The following is a 24,688-nucleotide window of genomic DNA, read 5'->3' as shown; positions in this document are numbered from 1 at the left end:
AAAAGCGTACGCATATGTTCTGTCATCAATATTTGTACTTTTACTACTTTACTACTGTATTATTGTATATAATATTTCTAACTGGCAAAAATTAGTGAAGATAATTTTCAACTGTTGTGCAAGGTTTGCCACAAACTGTAACATCTGGTCATAACCAGATAAGCTATATTAATTCCCCAACCCTCCGCCCCTTAATGTGAAAAACGCTGCAACACGGGCGAGAGCGGACCCTAGGCTGGACTGAGAAATGCTTGCAAAGCTACTAACCTGAACACCATGCTTTCATTGTACTAAAGTCATTTTCTCCTTTCTACCTTGTTAAAAAAAAAAATGCTGGGATTCTTCCAATTTAGCTATTTAAAAATTTTAAGCAACATGTACAAATTACGAAAGGACACAAAAATCCACACCACTATGTCACGTCACCGTTTGAAGTGTCACTAAAACGAGGCGGCCGTTAGTCCACAGGTGCTGGGAATGCCGTCGTCCTATGAGCCCTGTGCGCAGACTCCGTGCGCTGCTCGCAGAGCGCATGGCCCCAGCCCCAGCCAGCGCGCCCCGCCCTGGGCCGCAGCCGGATGGTCACGTGAGCGAGGCAGTTGAGCAAAGGCAGGATGTTGGCACAGCAACGAGCGCGCAGGCGCCGTTTGGAGACCCAGCGGCCAGAACACGTGAGGTAAGTCTGCACGTTTGCGGCGGCGGCCAGCGAGCTGACGGCCCAGCATGTGGGGCTCGGGGCATTCTTCTAGAACTTCTGTGGCAGGAAGTGCGAGGTCAGTAGCTGTCCTTTTGGTGGGTTCGGTGGTGGTAGCACCATATTTTCACCCTGGGTTGTCTTTTAGGTCCACCGGTATGGGCGTGGCCGTTTCCTGGCCTTCTTGGTTTCCAAGGTGCCCGCTCGCTTCTGAGGGTGACAGTCACCCCAGTTGCCAAGGGTGCTGCCAGAAGGCGAAGCTGGCCTGCACATAACTGGACCTGCTGCTCTGGGTGAAGACAGAGACCTGCAGACCAGTTGTCGGGTGGAATTCTCTCTTCCAGCAAATTCTATGCCCTTCTAAACTTCGAAATGCCTGCTAAGGCAGGCGTTGAGGTGCGCCCTGGACTCCGAATTCTCGATGTGAATTGGAAGCGCTGTTTGGCAAGCCAGGTTTGCAGGTAGTGGGTTCAGCACCACTCCCTTCTTTTGAGTGTGTGAAAGTCTCTCAGTCGTGTCCGACTCCGTGAGACCCGGTGAACTGTAGCCCCCTCCAGACTCCTCTGTCCGTGGGATTCTCCCGGCAAGAAGACTGGAGCGGGTTGCCATTTCCTTCACCACTCCCGTGTTAACTATTGCCAAAAAGTCTTTTTGACCCCTTTTACTGAACTGAAAAATAAGATTTAAAAACTTTTTATGTCGTGTGGTGCCATTTCCAAAGTAAAGATTTTAATTTTAGAAAAAAAGAAAGCAAAGTGAAAGTCATTCGGTCATGTCTGACTGTCGGGATTTTCCAGGCAAGGATACTGGAGTGGGTAGCCGGTCTCTTCTGCAGGGGATCTTCCCAACCCAGGAATCGAACCGGGATCTCGTGCATTGCAGGCGGATTCTTTACCACCTGAGCCACCAGGGAAGCCCCCATCTTTTAAATTAAGTTTAAGTCAGTGTCTTTCAGTGAAATAAGTTTCTCTGGACAGATTCTAACTTGTTTTTACAACTTTTTGCTCAACTTAAAATTTACTTTTGAGTAGTATATGAGCAGGAATCCTTGTTTTAAAGATGGGTTCATCCTACTTAGTGTATGTGAAAAATGTAAAGTTGTAACAAAAATCATAGTAGTTAAAATTTTTTTTATGACCTTTCCCCCAGTGTGACACAGGATTACCTTGTTTTCCTGTGGTTGGGGGAGGATTTGGAGATTTGGTATAGTGATATTCATAATTAACTATTCTTTAAAAGATCTGTTTTCAGTTCCTTTCAAAAACCTAATGTTTGTGCATATAAAGTGCCATATTTTAGTGTTTTAAGGGCAAAGTTAGAACTAGTAGACATCTTGAAATATCTTCCATTTGGGAAAGCAAATTATGTAATGAAAATTATTTTTGAAGTTATGGGCACAATTTGATTGATTTTGCAGTTTTTAAATGCAGGTTATCTTCAAAAGCAGAAACCATAAAATGGATATTCTTATTTAAAAATTAAATACCAGTCTGCAGCACTTGTGTTTTATATATATATATATATATATGTATATATAGTTTCTCTTTGTTTAAATTGTGGGAGTGCTATTCTTGTTTAGTGCATGCGTGTTTAGTTGCCCAGTTGTGTTAGACTCTGTGCAGCCCTTTGGACTGTAGCCTATCAGACTCCTCTGTCCGTGGGACTTTTTCAGGCAAGAATACTGCAGTGGGTTTCCATTTCTTCCTCTAGGGGATCTTCCCAACTCAGGGATTGAACCCACCTCTCATGTGTCTCCCACGTTGCAGGTAGATTCTTTACCTGCTGAGCCATTAGGAAAGACACTACTCTTGTTTAGGGAAGGCATCAATTATTTTAAAGAATATACACTTTGTACTGAAGTATTTACGTAACTGAAAAGAGTGTGCATCAGTTATACTATTCAATGAAAATTTATAAAAGTTTGGTTAAAGAGAGAATTTCAAAGATAGAAATTGCATCCGATGAAATTGCAAGATATACTCAAAACAAAATAATTATTGCAGAAAATATCTTTGAGGTTGTTTTTAATATAGAGTTTGGATTTTGATAACTTTATTTGGGACAAAACATACACAGAGGAATTTGGACGTTATATGATTTTGTCTTTAATTCAATTTTAATGGCCAAATTAATAGAACCTAATTCAAAGTATTGAATTGTTTTAGTTTTTCAGGAATTGTCCAAATGGAGGAAGATAAACATTGCAGTAAAGGTACTGACACTAAAAATTATTTTTGTATGTAAGAGTTAGATGATCTTGATTAATTTCTAATTTTCTTTGCATTGTACTTTGATTTTAGTTGAAGATGTGGTTGGAAGTCATGTGGAAGACGCAGTAACATTTTGGGCCCAGGTAAAATAGTAGCCTGATTTATTTCCTCTCCCACCTCTTCCTCCACTATCCCCAACAAAAATGAAAGTAAAAACCCTGTAATATGATATATATACATATATATATATATGTAATTGTTATTTTCCGTGCTTAATTTTTATTGAACACAGGACATTATTAGAATACAAATGGCTAAAAATTGAACTTAATATCATAATTATGAGTGTGAGGTTTTAAAATTACACTTAGCATCAGCAATCTGCTGCTGCTGGTGCTGCTACTGCTGCTGCTAAGTCACTTCAGTCGTGTCCGACTCTGTGTGACCCCATAGACGGAAGCCCACCAGGCTCCCCCGTCCCTGGGATTCTCCAGGCAAGAACACTGGAGTGGGTTGCCATTTCCTTCTCCAATGTGTGAAAGTGAAAAGTGAAAGTAAAGTCGCTCAGTCTTGTCCGACCCTTAGCGACCCCATGGACTGCAGCCTACCAGGCTGCTCCATCCACTGGATTTTCTAGGCAAGAGTACTGGAGTGGCTTGCCATTGCCTTCTCCGAATCTGCTGCTAGGCTGCATAAATTACTGAAGATGCTGAGAAACTGTTGTATTTGTGAAGTTACAGCTCCATCTAGAGGTCTTGGGTATGATTGTTTCTTAAGTGATTCAGTTCAGTTCATTGGCTCAGTCATGTCAGACTCTTTGGAACCCCATGGACTGCAGCACACCAGGCTTCCCCGTCCATCACCAACTCCTGGAGCTTACTCAAACTCATGTCCGTTTAGTCAGTGATGCCATCCAACCATCTCATCCTCTATGGTCCCCTTCTCCTCCTGCCTTCAATCTTTCCCAGCATCAGTCAGTCAGTCAGTTCAGTTGCTCAGTCGTGTCCAACTCTTTGCGACCCCATGAATCACAGCACGCCAGGCCTCCCTGTCCATCACCAACTCCTGGAGTTCACTCAAACTCATGTCCATTGAGTCGGTGATGCCATCCAGTCATCTCATTCTCTGTCATTCCCGTCTCCTCCCACCCCCAATCCCTCCTAGCATCAGACTCTTTCCAGTGAGTCAACTCGTCGCATGAGGTGGCCAAAGTATTGGAGTTTCAGCTTTAGCATTAGTCCTTCCAATGAACACCCAGGATTGATCTCCTTTAGAATGGACTGGTTGGATCTCCTTGCAGTCCAAGGGACTCTCAAGAGTCTTCTCCAGCACCACACTTCAAAAGCATGCCAGCATCAGGGTCTTTTCAAATCAGTCAGTTCTTCGTATCAGGTGGCCAAAGTATTGGAGTTTCAGCTTCAGCACCAGTCCTTCCAATGAATATTCAGGACTGATATCCTTTAGGATTGACTGGTTGGATCTCCTTGCAGTCCAAGTGACTCGAGTCTTCTCCAACACCACAGTTCAAAACCATCAATTCTTCGCACTCAGCTTTCTTTACAATCCAACTCTCACATCCGTACATGACTACTAGAGAAACCATAGCCTTGACTATATGAACCTTTGTTGGCAAAGTAATGTCTCTACTTTTAATATGCTCTCTAGATTGGTCATAGCTTTTCTTCCAAGGAGCAAGCGATACTGTTTTTAAATTTCTTAAGTGATATTGTTTTAAATTTCTTTCTTTTTTCTGTTGGCTTAATTTTGAATTTGAGGTACAATATCTTTTTCATCATATAATTGAAAGTACTAATGTAACATTTATAATTATATATTGGCAGTCTTCAAGGCAAATAAGTTTACTCAATTTTAAATACAAAGCAAAGCACCAAAGTGCTTATGTTCCAGAATTTAAGAAGGTGAATCTCTAATGTACAGTTACTCGATAACTTTCAATTTTATGAGCTGTGTGATATGAGAGGAAAAGGAATAACATTTCTGTGTACTTCTGCAGCCTGAGAACAACTCTTTGTGCGGGTAGAGTGAATTGGCAATATGGAAAACAGGATTTATGATATGAAAAAGAAAGGTTAAAGAAGAAATAAGATTAACTCAGGCTTATTAAATCTATTTAGAAAACATTTTATAAGGGTGATATTTATAGAAAATGTTCAACAAACTTGTATCTAGGCTTATGGACACATTTTCTAAAGGGTGCCCACATATTCTGGTTCTTTGCCCATTTCCCGATTGTCTCTGCATTAATAGCACCTGCGTCCCTCTGAGCAGTATCCAGTGTTGGATGATAAATGATATTTTTAAGCTTATTAAATAGGAACATTTACCATCTTAGTTAAATAAGATTTTCTAGACCAGTACTGTCTGGTAAAAATATAATTTGAGCCATATAAGTAATTTAAATTTAAAAGACACATTCAAAATGAAAAGAAACAGGCAAGATCAATTTTAATAAAAACATTTTATGTAACTCAGCACATCCTAAATATCTTTTTAAAATGTAATGAACACAAGTATGTTAACAAGATATTTTATTTTCCTTTTTTCGTAGTAAGTTTTCAAAACCCAGTGTATATGTTAGATTTACAGTACAACTTAAATCAGATGAGCCACATTTCAAGTAAGAATTGGCTATTGTATTGGTCAGTGCAGCTCTCGACTTCGATTTTTATTGACATTTATGTGAATTTGTAGCCTGAATTTGAAATTATGATTTAAACCAGATGTCAGCAAACTTTTTCTGTATAAGATAGTAAGTATTTTAAGGTTTATGGCTCTTTTGCAACTGTTCAGCTTTACAAACGTTGCCATTGTAGTGCAAAGGCAGCCATAGACAATATGTAAATAAATAGGTATATCTGCAAATAAAATTTTATTTACCAAAACAGCAGGACTGATAATTTTCGAACCTCTGATTTCAACCATGAAGTTGAGGCAAAACACATTTCAAAAAGAGTTTAGAAAGCATGTCTTAATTGAATGGAAAGATTAAGAACTAAAACTACTAAAGTGTCCATATGAATCAGATGATTTTTTTTTTCAAGAAACAAATTGTTTGTGCACACATGTGTGAATCTATATTGGAGACAGGCCCTGTATGTGTCCCTTCGACAGTTGTAATAAGAGATTTCCTTGGTCGGCTAACCTGAAATCTCGTACCTTAACACATGCTAAGGCCAAAAACAGTCAGTAAGAAGAAAAGACCTTTCTCAACCTTGGGAAGCATCTTCCAGAAGGATGGTTGGGAATAACTGTGCTTCTCCTTTGTATGTTGTTTCTAGGAAAAAAAAAAATTTTAATGAATCCTATACACCTAAGGGACATTGTTTGATGTTTGATGAAATTTTGATGTTTTGATAAAATGCTAAAAATTTAAAAAATTCAAGATGACATTGCTAAGATGCTCTATTTTGGTCTGTAATCTCATTTCAAGAACACATGCATGCTAAGTCGCTTCAGTACTGTCCTACTCTTTAACAACCCCATGGCCTGTAACCCACAAGGCTCCTCTGTCCGTGGCATTCTCCAGGCAAGAATACTTTAGTGGGTTGCCGTTTTCTTCTCCCAGGGATCTTCCCGACCCAGGGATTGAAGCCACATCTATGTCTCCTGCGTTGGCAGGCAGGTTCCTTACAATTTGCACCACCTGGGAAACCCAGGTCATTTCAAGAACACAGTATTTTTGTAAACTGTGGTCCCAACAGGGGGATACTTCATGAATTTCACTTCAAAAGACATTTCTTTATATAGCAGTGCTAAGTTGGACTGTGAAGAAAGCTGATCGCCGAAGAATCGATGCTTTTGAACTGTGGTGTTGGAGAAGACTCTTGAGAGTCCCTTGGACTGCAAGGAGATCCAACCAGTCCATTTTAAAGGAGATCAATCCTGGATGTTCATTGGAGGGACTGATGCTAAAGCTGAAACTCCAATACTTTGGCCACCTCATGCGACGAGTTGACTCACTGGAAAAGACTCTGATGCTGGGAAAGGTTGGGGGCGGGAGGAGAAGGGGACGACGGAGAATGAGATGACTGGATGGCATCACCGACTCTGTGGACATGAGTTTGAGTGTACTCCGGGAGTTGGTGATGGACAGGGAGGCCTGGCGTGCTGTGATTCATGGGGTCGCGGAGAGTCGGACACGACTGAGCGACTGAACTGAACTGAACTGAAGCATGAAAGGACTTCTTATATTTTTATAAATACGAAGCTCACTCTGTTGCTTAGAGTTGTTTTAATTTTGTGTTTTCCAAGTGTGCATGTGGTATACTTTGTGAGAATAGACTTAGTATGTGTGATTTTTCTGGAGGTTGATAATTTTACATGCAGTGGATTTTCTTTAAAAAGAATGGTCAGTTACATGCTTGCTTCAAGAGTATTTTCCTGTAAAAAAAGACTTTTTAGCTATCTTAATTTTGGTTTTATTATTTGATGTTAACATATTTTGTATAATTGTATTGGATCTCATAGTATCAAATATTAGATGTAATTTAATAGTCACTTTTTTTTCTGAAAACCTACTTTAGTCACTTTTTTTTTTTTTCTGAAAAATGCTGCACGATGCTAATTTTCGGTGTAATTTCCTCCCCTGCTCAGTTGTAAGATGTATTGTACTTTTTAACACCTGATGTGTACATCCTGTGTAACAGAAAAGGCAATGATAAAACAGTAATTCTACAGAAAGAATATAGCAGGAAAAAAATCTAATTATAACATTTGATTAGGGTTTTGATAGGCTATAGATGAAGAGTAAATAGAGATTTAGAAACATGGAGGCAGGTCAAGATGAAGATCTGCTCACATGTATTCTTTGTTTTTTTACCACTTTGGATTTTCTGCCATTTAAGCCACTTACATGAGACAGCTTTGGAAATTTTGGCAGGCCAAGTTTTCTGAGTAGCCGTTGGAGGAATCTTAAGTATTTGAGATTTGAAAAAAGAGATTCCATTTATGCTAGTCCATATACCTACAAAATCTAATTATGTAAAATGTTTTGGTGTATTTTGAACTTCAGAGAGCTCATTCCTGGGGATTATTAAAGACTGATTCCAGTGTGTTTTGGAGTCAGTTTGAATTCACTTCACATTTTTACCGTGCATAGAAACTCAGAGTTTGTTTTCATTTATCGAAGATAATCATATTCTTTCTAGCCTTATTGACTGTGTTATTGATATATTTTTAAAGAACATATGTATTTAACGGTTTACTTTGAAATAACTTTATACTTACAGAAAAGTTGTAAAATTATTTTCAGTATTATACCCCTCACCTAGCTTTCCTTGTTTCTAACATTTTGCATAACCATAGTACAGTGGTCACAGGAAATTGACACCGGTACAGCACTAGTAACTCTTAAGTACAGCCCTAATTCAAATTCCACCAGTTTTTTTCTTATTTTCTTTTTGTTTCTATCCCAGGATCTGCTTCAAGATCTCACATTTTATTTAGTCGTCATGTATCCTTAGTTTCATCCAACATTTGGTAGTTCTTTTATACTTTTGTCTTTCATGATTTTGACATTTTAAATGAGTATTGGTTAGTTATTTTACAGAGGATCCCTCAGTTTGTATTTGTTTATGGCTTCTCATAAACAGATTGGCAGTAGTAGTAATACAGAAGTGACTGGAGCACTACAGTACATGCCACAGTATGATGTACTGGAATTACGTCAGATCGAGGACTTATAATACTAAGTTGTTATTTCTTTATTGGTAATACTAACCTGAATCCACTTGGTTAAGGGGATAACTGCTACGTTTCTTAGTTGTAAAGTTACTGTTTTTCCTTTTGTAAGTAATGAGTGTTTTAGAAGAAGATACATTGAGACTATCTGATCTTGTTTTTCTTAAACTTTTTACCCACAGATATTTTGTTTATGGTCTTTGATGATGATTTTCCTCATTTCTTCTGCATTTATTAATTGGAATTACTCATTAAGGAAGAGTTGTTTCCTCACCACCTTTTATTTGTTTAGTCAATTATTTATATTAATATAAACCTGTGGGTTATAATCTGGTGCTGTCATTTATTTTGTTTACATTGTTCCAGCTTTGGCCATTAGGAGATTGTTCACATTGACTACTGTATCATTTAAGCTACGCCCATTATTTTTTTGAATATTTCTTTACTTTTTGGCATCACCAGGCATTCCAGGATTACCATTTATTTCCCTGTCCTAGCTCTGGAATCACCCACTCCCCAAAGAAATCAAGTTCCTTTTATCAGAGAATGGTGTTTAGAAATCAAGATCTGGGTACTAGGTGTGCTTATTGCTACTTGAGTATTATTGCTTCTTGTTCCTCTTAGCAGACAGAGCTAGGAAATATATTTATCAATATAATACAAAAATACAAATACATATAAGTAACACATGTGCATATCTATATTTATCTGTGTATTTCTTTCATATATACATATATTCACACATAAACGTGTGTGCTTGTATACATGTGTGCTTGTATACATATGTGTGTATATTTGTATGAATTCATACTGATACTTTGCAATTGTAATCTAACATTACAGGTTCATTCTAGCCTACCTTCCTTATTTGTAATTTCTTTCTGCTTGCTTTCATTATATACAATGTATTTTATTTATTTGTTCAATCCTTGTATACATCTAAAGTAGTTTCAAAATCGTTAACCCATGCCCCTGTGAGAAATAAATTTACTAAGTAGATAATAGTGTTTATGTGCAGAGGAACCTACATACTTTGAAATCTTTTTCCTGTACACAGCAACAAATATGTGAGAAGACCCATGTCACTTGACCAAAATATGGTACCTATTTTGAGCAATTAGAATTTTATCTAAAGTATAATCCAGAGACAGAGTTATCTCTTCATATGATATTAATAATATTTAGTATCTTATTTTGAATTCCATGTAATTTGAACTCATTGGGAGGTAAAATTTTTCTATAACCTAGTTCCATTTCTAATAAAGAACTCATTTGAGTGATGAAAAGTAATGATGTGAGAATTTATTTAATTTTGAATGCTCCAAAACCTTTTAAGTATCATGTTTAGTAGAACCCTTGTTTGCATAACATTGCAAATATTAATAATATTTTACTGAATTTATGTCTGTCCTTCCTTCTAGAGTATCAGTAGAAATAAGGATATTATGAAGATTGGTTGTTCACTGTCTGAAGTCTGTCCCCTTGCCAATTCAGTTTTTGGGAATCTTGATCCAAAGAAGGTGAGCCATATTCTTGGACACAATTATTCCATCTTTCCTATTAGCTTTCCTGATCTTAGATTTTATAGATTTTGGAATTTTTGTTATATTTGAAGAAAAAGGCATGTTTTTAGAATTTGTATAGACTACAGTCATTATAAATTTATTTTTTCAAAGACACTATGAACTATCTGCTATCTACCAGGCACTGTGTTAAACACTGGTACTTAACACAGTGGTTAACAGAATAGAATGGTGGTGAACAGAATAGAATCCTTGTCCTTGACCCTGATTCACAAAAATTTATAAGAGATAGGTTTATGGAGAACAGTTTGACAATATATATATATATGTGCATGTATTTTTAAATTAACATAATTTACAGTGCAGTATATATCTTTTAAGTACATAACTTGATGAATTTTTCATATGTATGCATCTATGTGGTTACCACCCAGATCAAGATACAGTTCGGTCAGCTTAGAAAATTCACTCAGGCTCCTATCAGTCAGTTCTTAGTCAGTACTCCTTTAATAGAGGTCACTATTATTCTAACTTCTGTCACCATAGGTTCATTTGCCTATTCTTAAATTATACAAATATATACTCTTTTGTGTATGTATGGCTTCTTTTGTTCAATGTAATTTCTGAGATTTATCCATATGTTTGTTCTTTTTCAACCTATGCAGTATTTCAATATATGAAAGTGAAAATACTAGTTGCTCAGTCTTGTCCAACTCATTGCGACCCTATGAACTGTAGTCTGCCAGGCTTCTCTGTCCATGGGATTCTCCAGGCAAGAATACTGGAGTGGGTTGGGATTCTCTTCTCCAGGGGATCTTCCTGACCCAGGGATCAGAGCTGGGTGTCTTGTATTGCAGGCAGATTCTTTAATCTGAGCTACTAGGGAAGCCCAAATGTATAAATACACCAAAATTAATCCCTTCTCCTTTGCTGGGCATTTGGATTGTTTGTAGTTTTTGGCTACTGTGAATGAAACTGCTATGACTTCTGATGGATGTTTTAACTATTTTGTGTATATACCTAAGAGTGAAATTGCCAAGTCATAGAGTAGGTGTGTTTCACTTTAGTAGGTACCAGCCAGTCAGTTTGGCAAAGTATTGAACCACTTTGCATCCTTACCAGCAAAGTTTGAGAGTTCCAATTCTTCTGTATCCTCACCAACCCTTTACATTGTCAGTCTTTTTAATAGTAGCCATTTCTGGTGGGTGTGTAATGTTACTTTGTGATTTTACTTTTATTTACCTTAGGAATCTGAGCTTAAGCATGCTCTTCAAGTTTTATTAGCCATTTGTATATCTTTTGTGAAGTACTTATTTAGATCTTTTCCCAGTTTTCAAGGTTATTTGTCTTGACTGATTTATAGGAACTTCTGTACAGTTGGGCCTCCATTATCTATGTATTCCATGTTCATGAATTCACCCAACTGCAGGTTAGAAACATTCCACAATTTTTTCAGGAAATTCCAATGAGCAGAACTTGAATTTGCCACATACTGGCAACTATTTGCATAGAATTTTCGTTGTTTTAAGTGTTACAGGTAATCTAGAAATATTTTAAATTGTATGGGAGGATGTTTGAAAGTTATGTGCACATATTGTGACATTATATATAAGGGACTTTAGTGTCCGAGGTGGGTCCTGGAAACAGTCCCCTGTGGATACCAAGGGACAACTGCTTGTGTTCTTTATATATTCTGGAAATGAATCCTTTGTCTTACATGTGTTGCCAATGTCTTCTTTTAGTCCATGGCTTCCCTACTCACTTTCTTAATAACACTTGAAATCTATTAAACTTTTCTTTTTTGGCTTCTGCTTTCTGTTTCCAACATACCATATTCTCCAATTTTGTTTTTCCCCTAGAAGTTTTTGCATTTAGGGCTATGGTGTTACCTCCAATAAATTTTTGGTTGTGATTTGAAGTAGAAAGTGAAAGTCACTCAGTCATGTCCCACTCTTTGTGACCCCATGGACTATACAGTCTATGGAATTCTCCAGGCCAGAATACTGGAGTGGGTAGTCGTTCTCTTCTCCAGGAGATCTTCCCACCCCAAGGACCTTCCCACCCCAGGGATTGAACCCAGGTCTCCCACTTTGCAGGTGAATTCTTTACCAGCTGAGCCACAAGGGAAGCCGAAGAATACTGGAGTGGGTAGCCTGTCCCTTCTCCAGCACATCTTCCTGACCCAGAAATTGAACTGGGGTCTCCTGCATTGCAGGCGGATTCTTCACCAACTGAGCTATCAGGGAAGCCCCTGATTTCAAGTAGAGATCACACTTAATCTTTTTCCATATGAATATTCAATTATATCAGCCCCGTTTATTGAAATGATGATCCTTCCTTTGTTGAATTGTATTGGAATCTTTGTTTTAAATCAGATGGCTATATATGAGTGTTAATCGTCTTTTTCAAAACAGTAAATGCCTGTAATCATGGATGCATCAGCTTCTCTGCCAAGAATTTACCCATTGGACATTTAAGTACAGAAAGTACACAAAGATGTCTGTACAAAGATATTCAGCATAGCATTATTTGTAATAGGAAAAATGGAGATTAGCTAAATATCATTTAATACATACAGTAGTAGTAGTGATGATAATGATAGCTAGCATTTGAGTCTTACACTCCGTGAGATAGAGACAGTGTCCTAAGCACTTCACTACTAACTCATTTGTACCAAATTATTTAATCCTCACAGCAGCCCTGTGAGGCAGATACTTGTTTTTCTTTTTTTGGAAATTGAGACACAGCTAGAATAGCTTTATGAAAGTCACCAGCTAGTTAATGGTGGATCAAATATTTAAACTCACAGAGCCCACCTTCTTAACTGTTACCTATCTTGGAATAATTAATGGATTGTGGTAGATCCTTATTTTAGAATACAAAGTAATCCTTTTTTTCACTTTGCCCTTCTAAGGCACTTTTCCTACCAGTGGGTCTCCTCTTTGCAAGACCTTTTAACACTCCAGATACACTGCATATCTATTTATGTTGTCAGGTAGGGTTGAACTTAGGAGAGTTACAAACCACTGTATTATCTAAGATTCTCCTCCACACTCCAGGAACCAATATTCACTTCCTTAGGGATATTATTTCTCCCATTATGCCATTAAGAATGTATGATTTAAAGTTATTATCAACCTGGGATGACTTTCTATCTCCCATTTTCACCCTCAGGAGGCATTTTCAGCATTTGGAAATATTTTTGTTTGTCACAACTGGAAGGAAGGCTATTGGCATCTTATAGGTCGAGGCAGGGAGCTGGGGCGGGGGAAATGCTAAACATTCTACAATGTATAGGAGAGAAGACATCTCCCTCCTTCCCCCACCAAATAGTTCAGTTCAGTCACTGAGTCGTGTTGCACTCTTTGCAGCCCCGTGGACTGCAGCACACCAGGCCTCCCTGTCCATTGCCAACTCTTGGAATTTACTCAGTCTCATGTCAGTTGAGTTGGTGGTATCACTGGCATCACCAAAGAATTATCCTGTCTCAAATGTCAATGGTGCTGAGGTTGAGACACTGACTTTATGTAAATTTTTCTTTGTTTTTTTATTAAACATAATTAAGATATAAATTTAAAATAAATGAAGGTTCAATATTAAGGGTATCATCTAATATGGTTTATTTACTTTTAAATAATACCAGCGTCCTTCTTATGAAGTAAAAAATAAGTGAGATCTTTTTTGGCTGGTTGAACATAGGGATCCTATAATGGTTGAGAATTATAGTCAAGTGGCATGTACCTTGGCATGTTTGTGTTTTAAGAGCAATTAATGTCTTCAGACATCAAAACAGCATGATTTTAAGTCTTTGATGTTTGTGCTTTTTTTTTTTTTTTTTAGTTTTCCGTTTTTATGCTTTTTGTCTTCTTTTTTTTTTTTTTGGAGAGGCAGAATAATATGATGTACTCTAGTACTCTAAAGTCAATTGCCTGAGTTTGAAGTGGTTCTGCTGCTTACTAGCTTGTGACTTTGGGCATGTAATGATGAAAACAAAGTACCTGCCTCATAGGGTTGTGAGAATAAAATAAGTTATTCTATACATAAAGTGCTTAGTAAATGAGCTGATCTGCTTAGCATTACTATTCATTAAAATGCCAAATAATTTTGCTTTCTTTATCTGTCTGTAGATTTATGGTGGATTATTTTCTGAAGATAAATGTTGGTACAGATGCCAAGTACTGAAAGTCATCAATGATGAAAAGGCAAGAATGAATGTTCAACTTTTTTTTGCCATGAGGAATATTTATTTTCCTTCCAAACTTTGTCGCTTATTTAGCCTTTCATTGCTTATTCATAGTAGTATAAAATATGGTTGAATACCACTACAATATTGTAATTAGCCAATTAGCCTCCAATTAAAATAAATAGATAATTAAAAAACATGTTTGAATAACATATGGATTGATTAAAACATACATCCCCCCTCCACAAAAAACACAAAAGAAATGAAGTGCTTACAAAAGTCAAAGTTAGATTCAGAAATATTCTTCTGATTTTAAGTTGTCATATAATCACCCCGGATTATCAAAGAATAGATTACCTAATTTGTGGATTATTTTTGGTGATCAGTTGGTTCTTTGTATTTTAGTTCTTAATAATTATATTTGAGTCTTGCTGAGTAAGTTAAAGTTTATTCTATTAAGACTGAGTAGAAAAAGAACATTTGATTCTGAAATTATGTTTATATTTTGTTTAGTAGACGTGCATGTTGTTAACAGTGAAGATTTGCTTTCCTCTTTCTTGTGCCTTGGTTAAATGTGATGAATTTTCTTTGCATTTAGCTATTTTGTCTTTTACATTGTGAAATTCTGGAATATTTTTAAGGGAATTTGTGGAGATAGGATTCTAAATAGTTGTTTGGTGGCAATTGGACATCTCAGGCTGTGTAAAAGCATCTCTATAGGGTTTCTTTTACTACTTTTTTTAAATGTCTGCTTTCCTGGACTTAAAAATATTTTATAATATATAATATTTTGTAAATATTGTTCTTGGTGCAATAAAGTAAGATGAAACGCTTTGAGTAATGTTCCAAATATATTTTTAAAAATCTTGTGATTTATTATTGTCATAGGTAATCTTAGTAAAATAGACCTGTTCCCCACAGTTTGACAATTAGAAATGATATTTTGTGTTTGCTTTTGGTTTGGCTTTAACTTTTTAAATTAAGGGCAAAATGGCTTTTGACCTTGTGATAAACTATCTTTTTTACCTTTTATAGATACAGAGCTGGAGGAAAGGGTGAATTTTACTCATTTCCAAGGTCTAATAGATGGAGTTAAGTTTATCAAAGAAAGTTTCATAAAATTTTGTCTTTTCAGATTTTTATTGTTTCCAACTTGAATTTAAGAATATTGATTGATTTTAACATTTGAGATAGAAGAGAGTCATAAGTTTCATAGACTTACATTTGTTTAAATACCATTGCTTAAAAAAATCAAAATGAGAAATGGTACTGTTGGAAATAGTACTGTTTGGTAATAGTTGAACTAGTACCAAATAGAAAAATCCCTGGGATCTCATGGAGTATGGGTTTTCTGTATTTTGAGGATATTGCTGGAGCTCTTGTTTCTGAATGCATTTAGATAATTTCAGGTAAAATACTATCATGATTTACAGGTAATTAACAAAAGCAGCAAATATGTGATTTTTTTGAGATATTTAATCTACGTTCTGTATTAGCATTTATCTGATTATTTTCCAGTGTCTGGTGAGATATATTGACTATGGAAATACAGAAATTCTGAATCGATCAGATATAGTAGAGATTCCTCTGGATCTGCAATTTTCTAGTGTTGCCAAAAAGTATAGACTTTGGGGACTACAGATTCCTTCTGGCCAAGAAGTTACCCAGTTTGATCAGGCAAGTAACAGATTTAAAATATTTTTGTTAATGGAAAGAGAACTATGTGTTTGAAAAAAAAATGTCTGGTTAAAATCCATTAATTTTCTATAATATGAAAGCTTGTATAAATTAGTGAAAAATGTGAAATTATGGAATAATTCAGAAGCAATTATGTAATATATTTGTGCTCATCTATAATAAATGTAAATAGTTTCTTCTGATGAGAAAGCTTCAAAAAATAGTCTCTTACAATTGAGAGACTGATGCATATAATTATTGTTATCTTTTACTTTTAAGAAAATATTTATTATATAAAAGTGATCTTTAGCTGTGGCCTTAAATATCATAAATTTGAAATAAGCAGAGTTGTAAGTTAATCAGATTTTATCTTTTGGCAGAGGCTCACACTGTTCAACATAGTATTTGGCAGTGATGTTTCTGTTAATCTAGATTCCAGTTTGTATTCATTTCCATTAAATTTCAGGTTAGCATCCTGATTCTGGAAGACCTCATAATTTCAGTGGTAGTCTTAACAGGAATCCTACCTCCTTTTAAATCTGTGCAAAAATGATATTCTTTTGGTAACTGATACTGCTATTGAAGGAATGTTACACTGTGAAGTAATCAGATGTGTATTTTATATTCAGCAGCTCAAATGACTTATGTGAAAATAATTAGTACTAGAAGGAACAATAAAATTTGAAAACTTTCTCTTTGACTATAGTCTGCACTATAGTTACTTACAAGAAGCATTTCTGTACCTGGAACTGTGTTGTTGTTGTTCATTTACCAAGTCGTCTCCAGCTCTGCGTGTTCATTATCTCCCAGAGTTTGCTCAAATTTATGTCTGTTGAGTCAAGTGATGCTGTCTAACCATCTCATCCTCTGCCACCATCTTCTTTTGCCTTCAGTCTTTCCCAGCACGAGGGTTTTTTTCAGTGTGTCGGCTATTTGCATTAGTTAGCCAAAGTACTGCAACTTTAGCTTCAGTGTCAGTCCTTCCAATGAATATTCAGGATTTATTTACTTTAAAACTGGTTTGATCTCCTTGCAGTCCAGGAGATTCCCAAGGGTCTTCTCTAGCACCACAACTCAAAAGCATCAATTCTTCAGCTCTCAGCCTTCTTTATGGTCCAACTCTCAGATCTGTACATGACTACTAGAAAGACCATAACTTTGACTATACAGACCTTTGTTAGCACAGTGATATCTCTGCTTTTTAATACACTGTCTAGGTTTGTCATAGCTTTCCTTCCGAGAAGCAAGGATCTCCTGATTGCATGGCTGCAGTCACCATCCACCACGTCTTAGAGCCCAAGGAAAGAAAATCTGTCACTGCTTCTACATTTTCCCCTTTTTCCTAGATACCAAATTTCATTCTTACATGCTATAACTCCTCAGGACACTTTTATGTTTAATTAGGACCAAAATGGTCAACAGAATCTGCTTGATTTAAAGAGACTATTCTAGGGTATTTAATTGGTACACTTTAAAAAATATATAGATACTTATACAGGTCATAGCTCTTCTTCTGGAAAGGATTTATCAAGTATGTAATTGGAGTATAGTATACCTGCCTCTTGAGAAACCTGTATGCAGGTCAGGAAGCAACAGTCAGAACTGTGCATGGAACAACAGACTGGTTCCAAATAGGAAAAGGAGTATGTGAGGGTTGTATATTGTCACCCTGCTTATTTAACTTATATGCAGAGTACATCATGAGGAACGCTGGGCTGGAAGAAGCACAAGCTGGAATCAAGATTGCCTGGAGAAATATCAATGACCTCAGAGATGCAGATGACACCACCCTTATGGCAGAAAGTGAAGAGGAACTAAAAAGCCTCTTGATGAAAGTGAAAGGAGAGTGAAAAGGTTGGCTTGAAGCTCAACATTCAGAAAACAAAGATCATGGCATCTGGTCCCATCACTTCATGGGAAATAGATGGGAGAACATAGGAAACAGTGTCAGACTTTATGTTTGTGGGCTCCAAAATCACTGCAGATGCTGATTGCAGCCATGAAATTAAAAGACGCTTACTCCTTGGAAGGAAAGTTATGACCAACCTAGATAGTATATTAAAAAGCAGAGACATTACTTTGCCAACAAAGGTCCGTCTAGTCAAGGCTATGGTTTTTCCTGTGGTCGTGTATGGATGTGAGAGTTGGACTGTGAAGAAAGCTGATCTCCAAAGAATTGATGCTTTTGAACTGTGGTGTTGGAGAAGACTCTTGAGAGTCCCTTGGACTGCAAGGAGATCCAACCAGTCCATTCTAAAGGAGATCAATCCTGGGTGTTCATTGGAAGGACTGATGCTAAAGCTGAAACTGCAATACTTTGGCCACCTCATCCGACGAGTTGACTCACTGGAAAAGATTCTGATGCTGGGAAGGATTGGGGGCGGGAGGAGAAGGGGATGACAGAGAATGAGATGGCTGGATGGCATCACCGACTCAATGGACATGAGTTTGAGTGAACTCCGGGAGTTGGTGATGGACAGGGAGGCCTGGCATGCTGTGATTCATGGGGTTGCAAAGAGTCGGAGACGACTGAGTGACTGAACTGAACTGATATACATGAGGAAGTATATTTGTATTTAGCCAACAAGTTAAAACCCCTTTTGTAGAGATTTCAGAATGAAGAAATAGTGATCATTGGAAAAACTAGATATTAACAGAAAAAATAAGTGAAGAAAAACATGTTGGTATAGCTGGTTAATATCTTGTTTTTTCTTATCTTTCTTAGGGTAGAACCTTTTTGGGGAGCTTGATTTTTGAAAAGGAAATTAAAATGAGAATTAAAGCTACCTATCAAGATGGAACAGTAATTGCTCAGGCTGAATATGGCAATGTAGATATTGGGGAAGAGGTGGCTAAGAAAGGATTTGCAGAAAAATGCAGACTCACTTCCAGCACTCATATCTGTGAGGAAAAAAAATCAGATCCTGGTCAGCTTGTCCTCAGGAACCTCAAAAGCCCCATTCCTTTGTGGGGGCATAGATCAAGCCAATCAACCTTCACCCGGCCAAAGGGGCGCTTAAGTGGGAGACTGTCTCTTGACTTGAAGAATGAAAATGATGCAGGAAATAATGTGACATTTCCAAAGTAAGATTGTAGTGGGATTTTTAGTCTTACCTAATTTTGATTTATGTTAGAAGCTCTTGTCATAGTAGTCAAGGCTTATGTTTTTAGAGTCCTCAACTATGTCAGTGATTTTGAGGGATGATACTGATTATTTCTGTTTTTCTCAAACAGGTATTCCTCTCTAACACACTGAAAAAAAAATATTCCTCTTTAACAGGGATATTTTAATATAAAGCCATTTTGAAAGAAAAATCATTCCTGAATTGTTTGAAGTTCAATACGAACTCTTCTTTCCAAGTCTTTTGAATACATTTATCATAAAAATCTACCCCTAAATCTAAATTATTCAGGCAAGAAACAAAATTTCAGATAAACTTTGAAATTTCTCCTATGGCTCTGAGAATATTTTAATGAGTTTTAGGGATTTGCCTTTTCTCTTTAACAAAAGAGAGGCTCTTTCTTCTTCCTGTGAAAATTTACTGTGATGGAATTTGATTATAACAAAAATGTTCACTTTTTAGATAATTTTTAGTTATAAACTTGAAGCAGAAAGCCAGATTTGATTTTTAAAAGTACAAAAGCATCCTTTTACTTTTGTATCATGATCCAGCCCATGATAACTGTGTTATTGGTAATAAAGCTTTTTGTTGGGACCTTATCAGTGCTTTAGGAACTAAATGGTCAAATGGAGTGGGAGTAATTAGGAGAGACTGGAAGAAACTGATACATAAATGCTTTTTACTGTCTTTGCTGGAGTTGATACTGCTATGAAAAAGTTGGAATATGATTTATCTGAGATTAGGAGGCATTGTTTTTGAAGTATGACTTCAGTTGTAAAATCTAGTTTGTATTAAAATGCTTTCTAATGTTGAAACTAGGTAAAGGTTAGTTTCCAAAATTAACTTTATATAAACACACACACACACACATATATTTATTATGGTATAAAAAGCCAAATTTTAAGTTTTGATCTCTGTCACATTTAAAACAATTTGGTTTTTAAAATGAGTGAATTTGTTTTTAATAGGGAAAATTTGGCTGTTGGTGACTTTAAGTTAGGGTCTAATGTCAGCCTGGCAAAAATTAAGCAGGATCAGAAACTGATTGAAGAAAATGAAAAACTTAAAACAGAGAAGGAGGTTCTTCTTGAAAGGTGCAAGACATTAGAATTGAAAGTAGAACAGACTGCCCAGGAGCTGCAGGTATTGTATGTTTCAGTGACTTAAGATAAAGAATGATCAACTGGGAAATCATTGTGCTCATTTACTCTTATTTTTTAAAAAAAGATTTATTCATTTATTTGACTGCATTGGATCTTCATTGCTGTGCACAGGCTTTCTGTAGTTGCGAGCAGTGGGGCTACTCTCTAGCTGACGACGCGCGGGCTTCTCATTGCTGTGACTTCTCTTGTTTCTGAGCATGGGCTCTAGGTGCACAGGCTTCAGTAATTGTGGTGCATGGTCTTAGTTGCTCTGAGGCATGTGGGATCTTCATGAACCAGGGATCCAACCCATGTGCCCTGCATTGGGAGGTGGATTCTTAACCACCTGCCCACCAGGGAAGCTCTAATTTGCTCTTATTTGTCTTTATACTTTTCTGTCTCCTTTTCTTTCCTTCCCTTCTTCTCCCTATTCTTTATTCTTTCTTTCTTCATACTTGTTTATAGATGAAATTTTTTCTTATGCTACAAATTAATGATCTTTGGATTTCATTGGATGTTTGCAAGATTAGTAATTTCTCATTTATATTTCCTTTTATGTTCTTTAAATTTTTTTAACTCTGGAAATTTTCAAACATTTTAAAAAGAGAATTGAGTAATCAATACTATGTATCCATCACCCAGTTTTTACAATTATTAGTCTTTTTAAAAATCTATGCCTCCTAGTAATTTCAAAACAAATCCCATTCATAATAGTTTAATGTATATGCTTTAATGTATTATGTATCTCTAACAGAAAAGAAATTCAAAAGAGACATAACCATAATACAATTACATTTAAAAATTAGTAATAATCCTTTCACTAAGTTCACTAACTAATGTTCACACTAAGTGAAGGTCACTCAGTCATGTCCGACTCTTTGTGACCCCCACGGACTATACAGTTCATGGAATTCTCTAAACCAGAATACTAGAGTGGGTGGCCTTTTCCTTCTCTAGGGGATCGTCCCAATCCAGGGATTGAACCCAGGTCTCCCGCATTGCAGGTGGATTCTTTACCAGCTGAGTCACCAGGGAAGCCCATAGTATCATTTAATATCCAGTGTTCAGATTTCCCATATTGTTCCATGAATGTCATTTTATGTTTGATTTCTTTCAATCAGATTTCCAGTTAGGCCTATACATTCCATTTTGCTTGATAAATCTCTTAAAGTGCTTCATCTGCATCCTATTGTTGCTTAACAGGCTGCCGTATCTCCATATATTTCCTTTTATGATAGTTAAGTATCAAGGTTTGCTCAGATTCAGGGCAGTTTCCCCCCCGCCCAGAATACTGTGTAGTCGTCAAATGTATAACTTTTTCTAATACCAAATATGTTACCCCAACACGAGTTGCCATTTCTCTAACATCAACTGAATAGCTTACAGTTCATTTTTGACACTAAATGCCAAGAGTTATCTCAGACTCCTCAAAGATTAAGTCCCTCAAGACTTAGCTCAATTCAGGCACCAGCCACAAATCAGGTCCCAGGCTACCCACACTTTTTTCTATTAGTTTAAGACTTCTATGACCCACTCCCACACCTTGCTCTCAATTCAGTAATTGAGTAACAACTGTCAGGACTCAGGAAAATGCTGTACTTATGGTGACAGTTTTATTATAAAGGGTACAATTCAGGAACAGCCAAATACAAAAAGAAGAGACTCAAAGGGGAAGTTATGATGGGAGTGAAGATGGAGAGCGTTTGGAGGATTCTCTGGACCTGTCACTCTTCCAGCACATGTATTTGTTCACCAGTCTGGAAGCTTCCCCCAAACCTCATCATTCTGAGTTTTTTAAAATCAAGGTTTCATTACTTGGGCCTGGTTAAATCATTGACCATTGGTAGTTGAACTCAGTCTCTAGTCCTTGAATTCATATGTGGCATTCCTCGGGGAACACTGCCTCATAAATCCTTTAAAATTTTAGTTACACATAAAAGTTATTTAAATAACAGTAGAAATACAGTTTCCTATGTGGGTCTGACTAAGATATGTTTGTTCTTTGCTTCAGCAAGAGAAAGCAACTACCATGGATTTGACTAAACGTTTGGAAAGCACTCTGAAGACTTGTATAGGTACCAGAATGAAAAATCTGGCAGCTAAGGTTGAAATATTAAAAGAAATTAGGTAGGTAAAAGCGAATTTTTGAGGAGAATGGTTTAAAACAAATGGTGATTAGTTTGTGCTTTGTTTAATTTCTATGCCTTTAATTTTTTTTTCTTCTTTTTTTTAATTAATATTTTAGTGGGGACCCTTGATGGTTTTATTCCTGATTTTTTCTCTCTCTCTCTCTGTGTGTGTGTGTGTGTGTGTGTGTGTGTGTGTGTGTATACATATATATAGTTGTTCAGTTATTGCATTGGTTTCTACCAAACATCAACATGAATCAGCCATAGGTTTACCCGTGTCCCCCCACTTCATATTTACTTTGAAACTTATTCTTTGTATTTTCATTATTTTAAAGAGGGAAACTAAAGATAGTTACTCCTGAGACAAATTTTATACTGTTTTTATGGTGTTCTGTTGTCACCGTTTGGGATGGTCCTAAAGTTATATATGAAAATGGAATTAAAAAGTCAACACAACTTCTAAGGAATAGTTTGATGGGAAACTGCTAGGTCCTATTGTTTTGCTTGGGGTTATTTTCAGTCCTATACAGAAACTATAGATTTCAGTAATCCAAATTATTTAATTATACTCTGTCTGAAGAAAGACAAAAGTAGTCTTCCTAAATTAGAAGAAAAGTGATCTTCATGGAGTCAGAAGAAAAGAAATTGGTTAGCAAGTCTCATGCAGTTTAATCAGCATGTCTCAGATTTTGTATGTGAATTATGTAGGTATTTTACTTTATAGAAAATTGCTTTATTGTTGGTTAGGGATAATTTTTCATCCTTTTCTGGAATGTGGAAAAAATAGTTCTCGAAACAATCTAGTTCTCTTTTTGTGCTATACATAAAACTTAAACCAGTAATTCATTTCCTCATGTACTTGGAAACACTAAGATGTTGCTCTCAGTTAATACTACGTGTTCATCTTTTGTCCAGTGGGAATCTGTATTTTCCAGTATAAATCTGTCAGTCAACATCTGGTTTATAGGTTTTAAATAGTTGGAGTAATTTGGTCTTTCTAGAGGTTAATCAACTTTTAATGCACAGCCAAAGAGACTACACTGGCCAAGCTGTGAGACAGACTTGAGACCAAAACAGTTCAATATATTTTGACCTGTGTTTGAGGAAATAGTGTGCTATTAGAATGGTGGAAGTCTAGTTGGAAGCTAAAAGAAATAAAATGGTGAGCCTTGTTGGTTTTCCTAATTGGCCTCTCTGATTGCTTTGTTAGGTTTTTTTTTTTTATTTTGGATTTTTTTAACATTATGAAAATGCTGGTCTGCTTATTAAGGTACAAGGACTCTTTGCCTTCATCTTGATAAAATTGGCTTAAATTTAACATTTTTAAAGAAGTATTTACAAATCTAATTTTATATCATTTGAATTCTGCAGACTTTTGAAGCTTTTTATAATATTTTTTTCCCAGTGAAATGTATTTTTAGTTAAAGGTTTGTATCAAAGTTATCTATGATTTTATATAGTTTTAAAAAATACCTCTTCATAGCCAGTGTTGTAAATATTAACTTTAGACCATTACGATTTGTGTAATTTTTTTCTCACACCACCTTAAGCATTTCTTGATCTTTTCCTTTTGCTATTTTTTTTTTTTTTGAATAGGCGTGTCAGTATCAGTGTTCGTTTTGGAAATGACCTTTCAGATGCTATACAAGTGTTGGGTGAAGACTGCTTTACTGTCCCAGCTTCTTTGAATGAATTACAGCTAATTTGGGCAGAATATAATCTGGCTCAGGAGAAGATTCAAACTTGTGAGAATGTGGTGGGTCAAGAATTTTTCTCCATTATGATTTTTATTGTTGAATATAAGGAGATAATATCTTTCAAAAAAGCAGAAGGACTGCAGATATTATAATGATACTTTATATGAAATCTTTAACTTTTGGAATTTCTTCATATTAGTAATTTGATTTCTTTTGTTGCCTTTGAAGGAAGGTAAGATAAATGAGTAGTGATTGTGGAAAAGGGTGAACAAAATCTTTTGCCTGAGAATTTACCTCTCTCTGTTCCCTTGGTAATTTGATAAATTGAAATTTCAGTCATGTTACTGGCAACATTGTTTAGGTAAATAAAATCCCTGATTGGTAAATTGTATCTGGATTGGGATGAACTGCAAACTACAAATACTAAACAACTGGGCATACTCCTTGAGGGACCCTGGAAGCTATACCTATATGAGATAATGGTTTTTGAGGAGCATGAGGCTTAGAAGCTGGGATGAGTCCCACACCTGCTAATGTGGATCTTCTGGTCAGAGGGGCATGCTTTATACTACAGTATAGGATTCGGCCTTATTATTAAATGCTCTCTAAAC

General features: G+C 36.3%; 1 protein-coding gene across 1 annotated transcript in view; it reads left to right on the top strand.

Annotated features, from left to right (window-relative positions):
- Window positions 1-24,688, top strand: part of STK31 (serine/threonine kinase 31) — a 74,980-nt gene continuing 50,292 nt past the window's right edge. Inside the window, exons 1-10 of the mRNA XM_055421023.2 lie at window positions 1-676; window positions 2,860-2,906; window positions 2,995-3,047; window positions 10,026-10,124; window positions 14,255-14,329; window positions 15,829-15,987; window positions 18,713-19,071; window positions 20,078-20,252; window positions 22,263-22,378; window positions 23,977-24,136. Of these exons, the coding sequence (XP_055276998.2) occupies window positions 615-676; window positions 2,860-2,906; window positions 2,995-3,047; window positions 10,026-10,124; window positions 14,255-14,329; window positions 15,829-15,987; window positions 18,713-19,071; window positions 20,078-20,252; window positions 22,263-22,378; window positions 23,977-24,136 (1,305 nt within the window). The 5' untranslated portion in view covers window positions 1-614. The remainder of the gene's footprint in view (window positions 677-2,859; window positions 2,907-2,994; window positions 3,048-10,025; window positions 10,125-14,254; window positions 14,330-15,828; window positions 15,988-18,712; window positions 19,072-20,077; window positions 20,253-22,262; window positions 22,379-23,976; window positions 24,137-24,688) is intronic.

The sequence above is a fragment of the Moschus berezovskii genome, chromosome 3 (assembly GCF_049115385.1).
Source record: "Moschus berezovskii isolate FMDL1 chromosome 3, NW_MosBer_1.0, whole genome shotgun sequence".
NCBI lineage: Eukaryota > Metazoa > Chordata > Mammalia > Artiodactyla > Moschidae > Moschus > Moschus berezovskii.
Note: the sequence above shows the minus strand (reverse complement) of the source record. Positions and strands in the feature narration are given on the sequence as shown.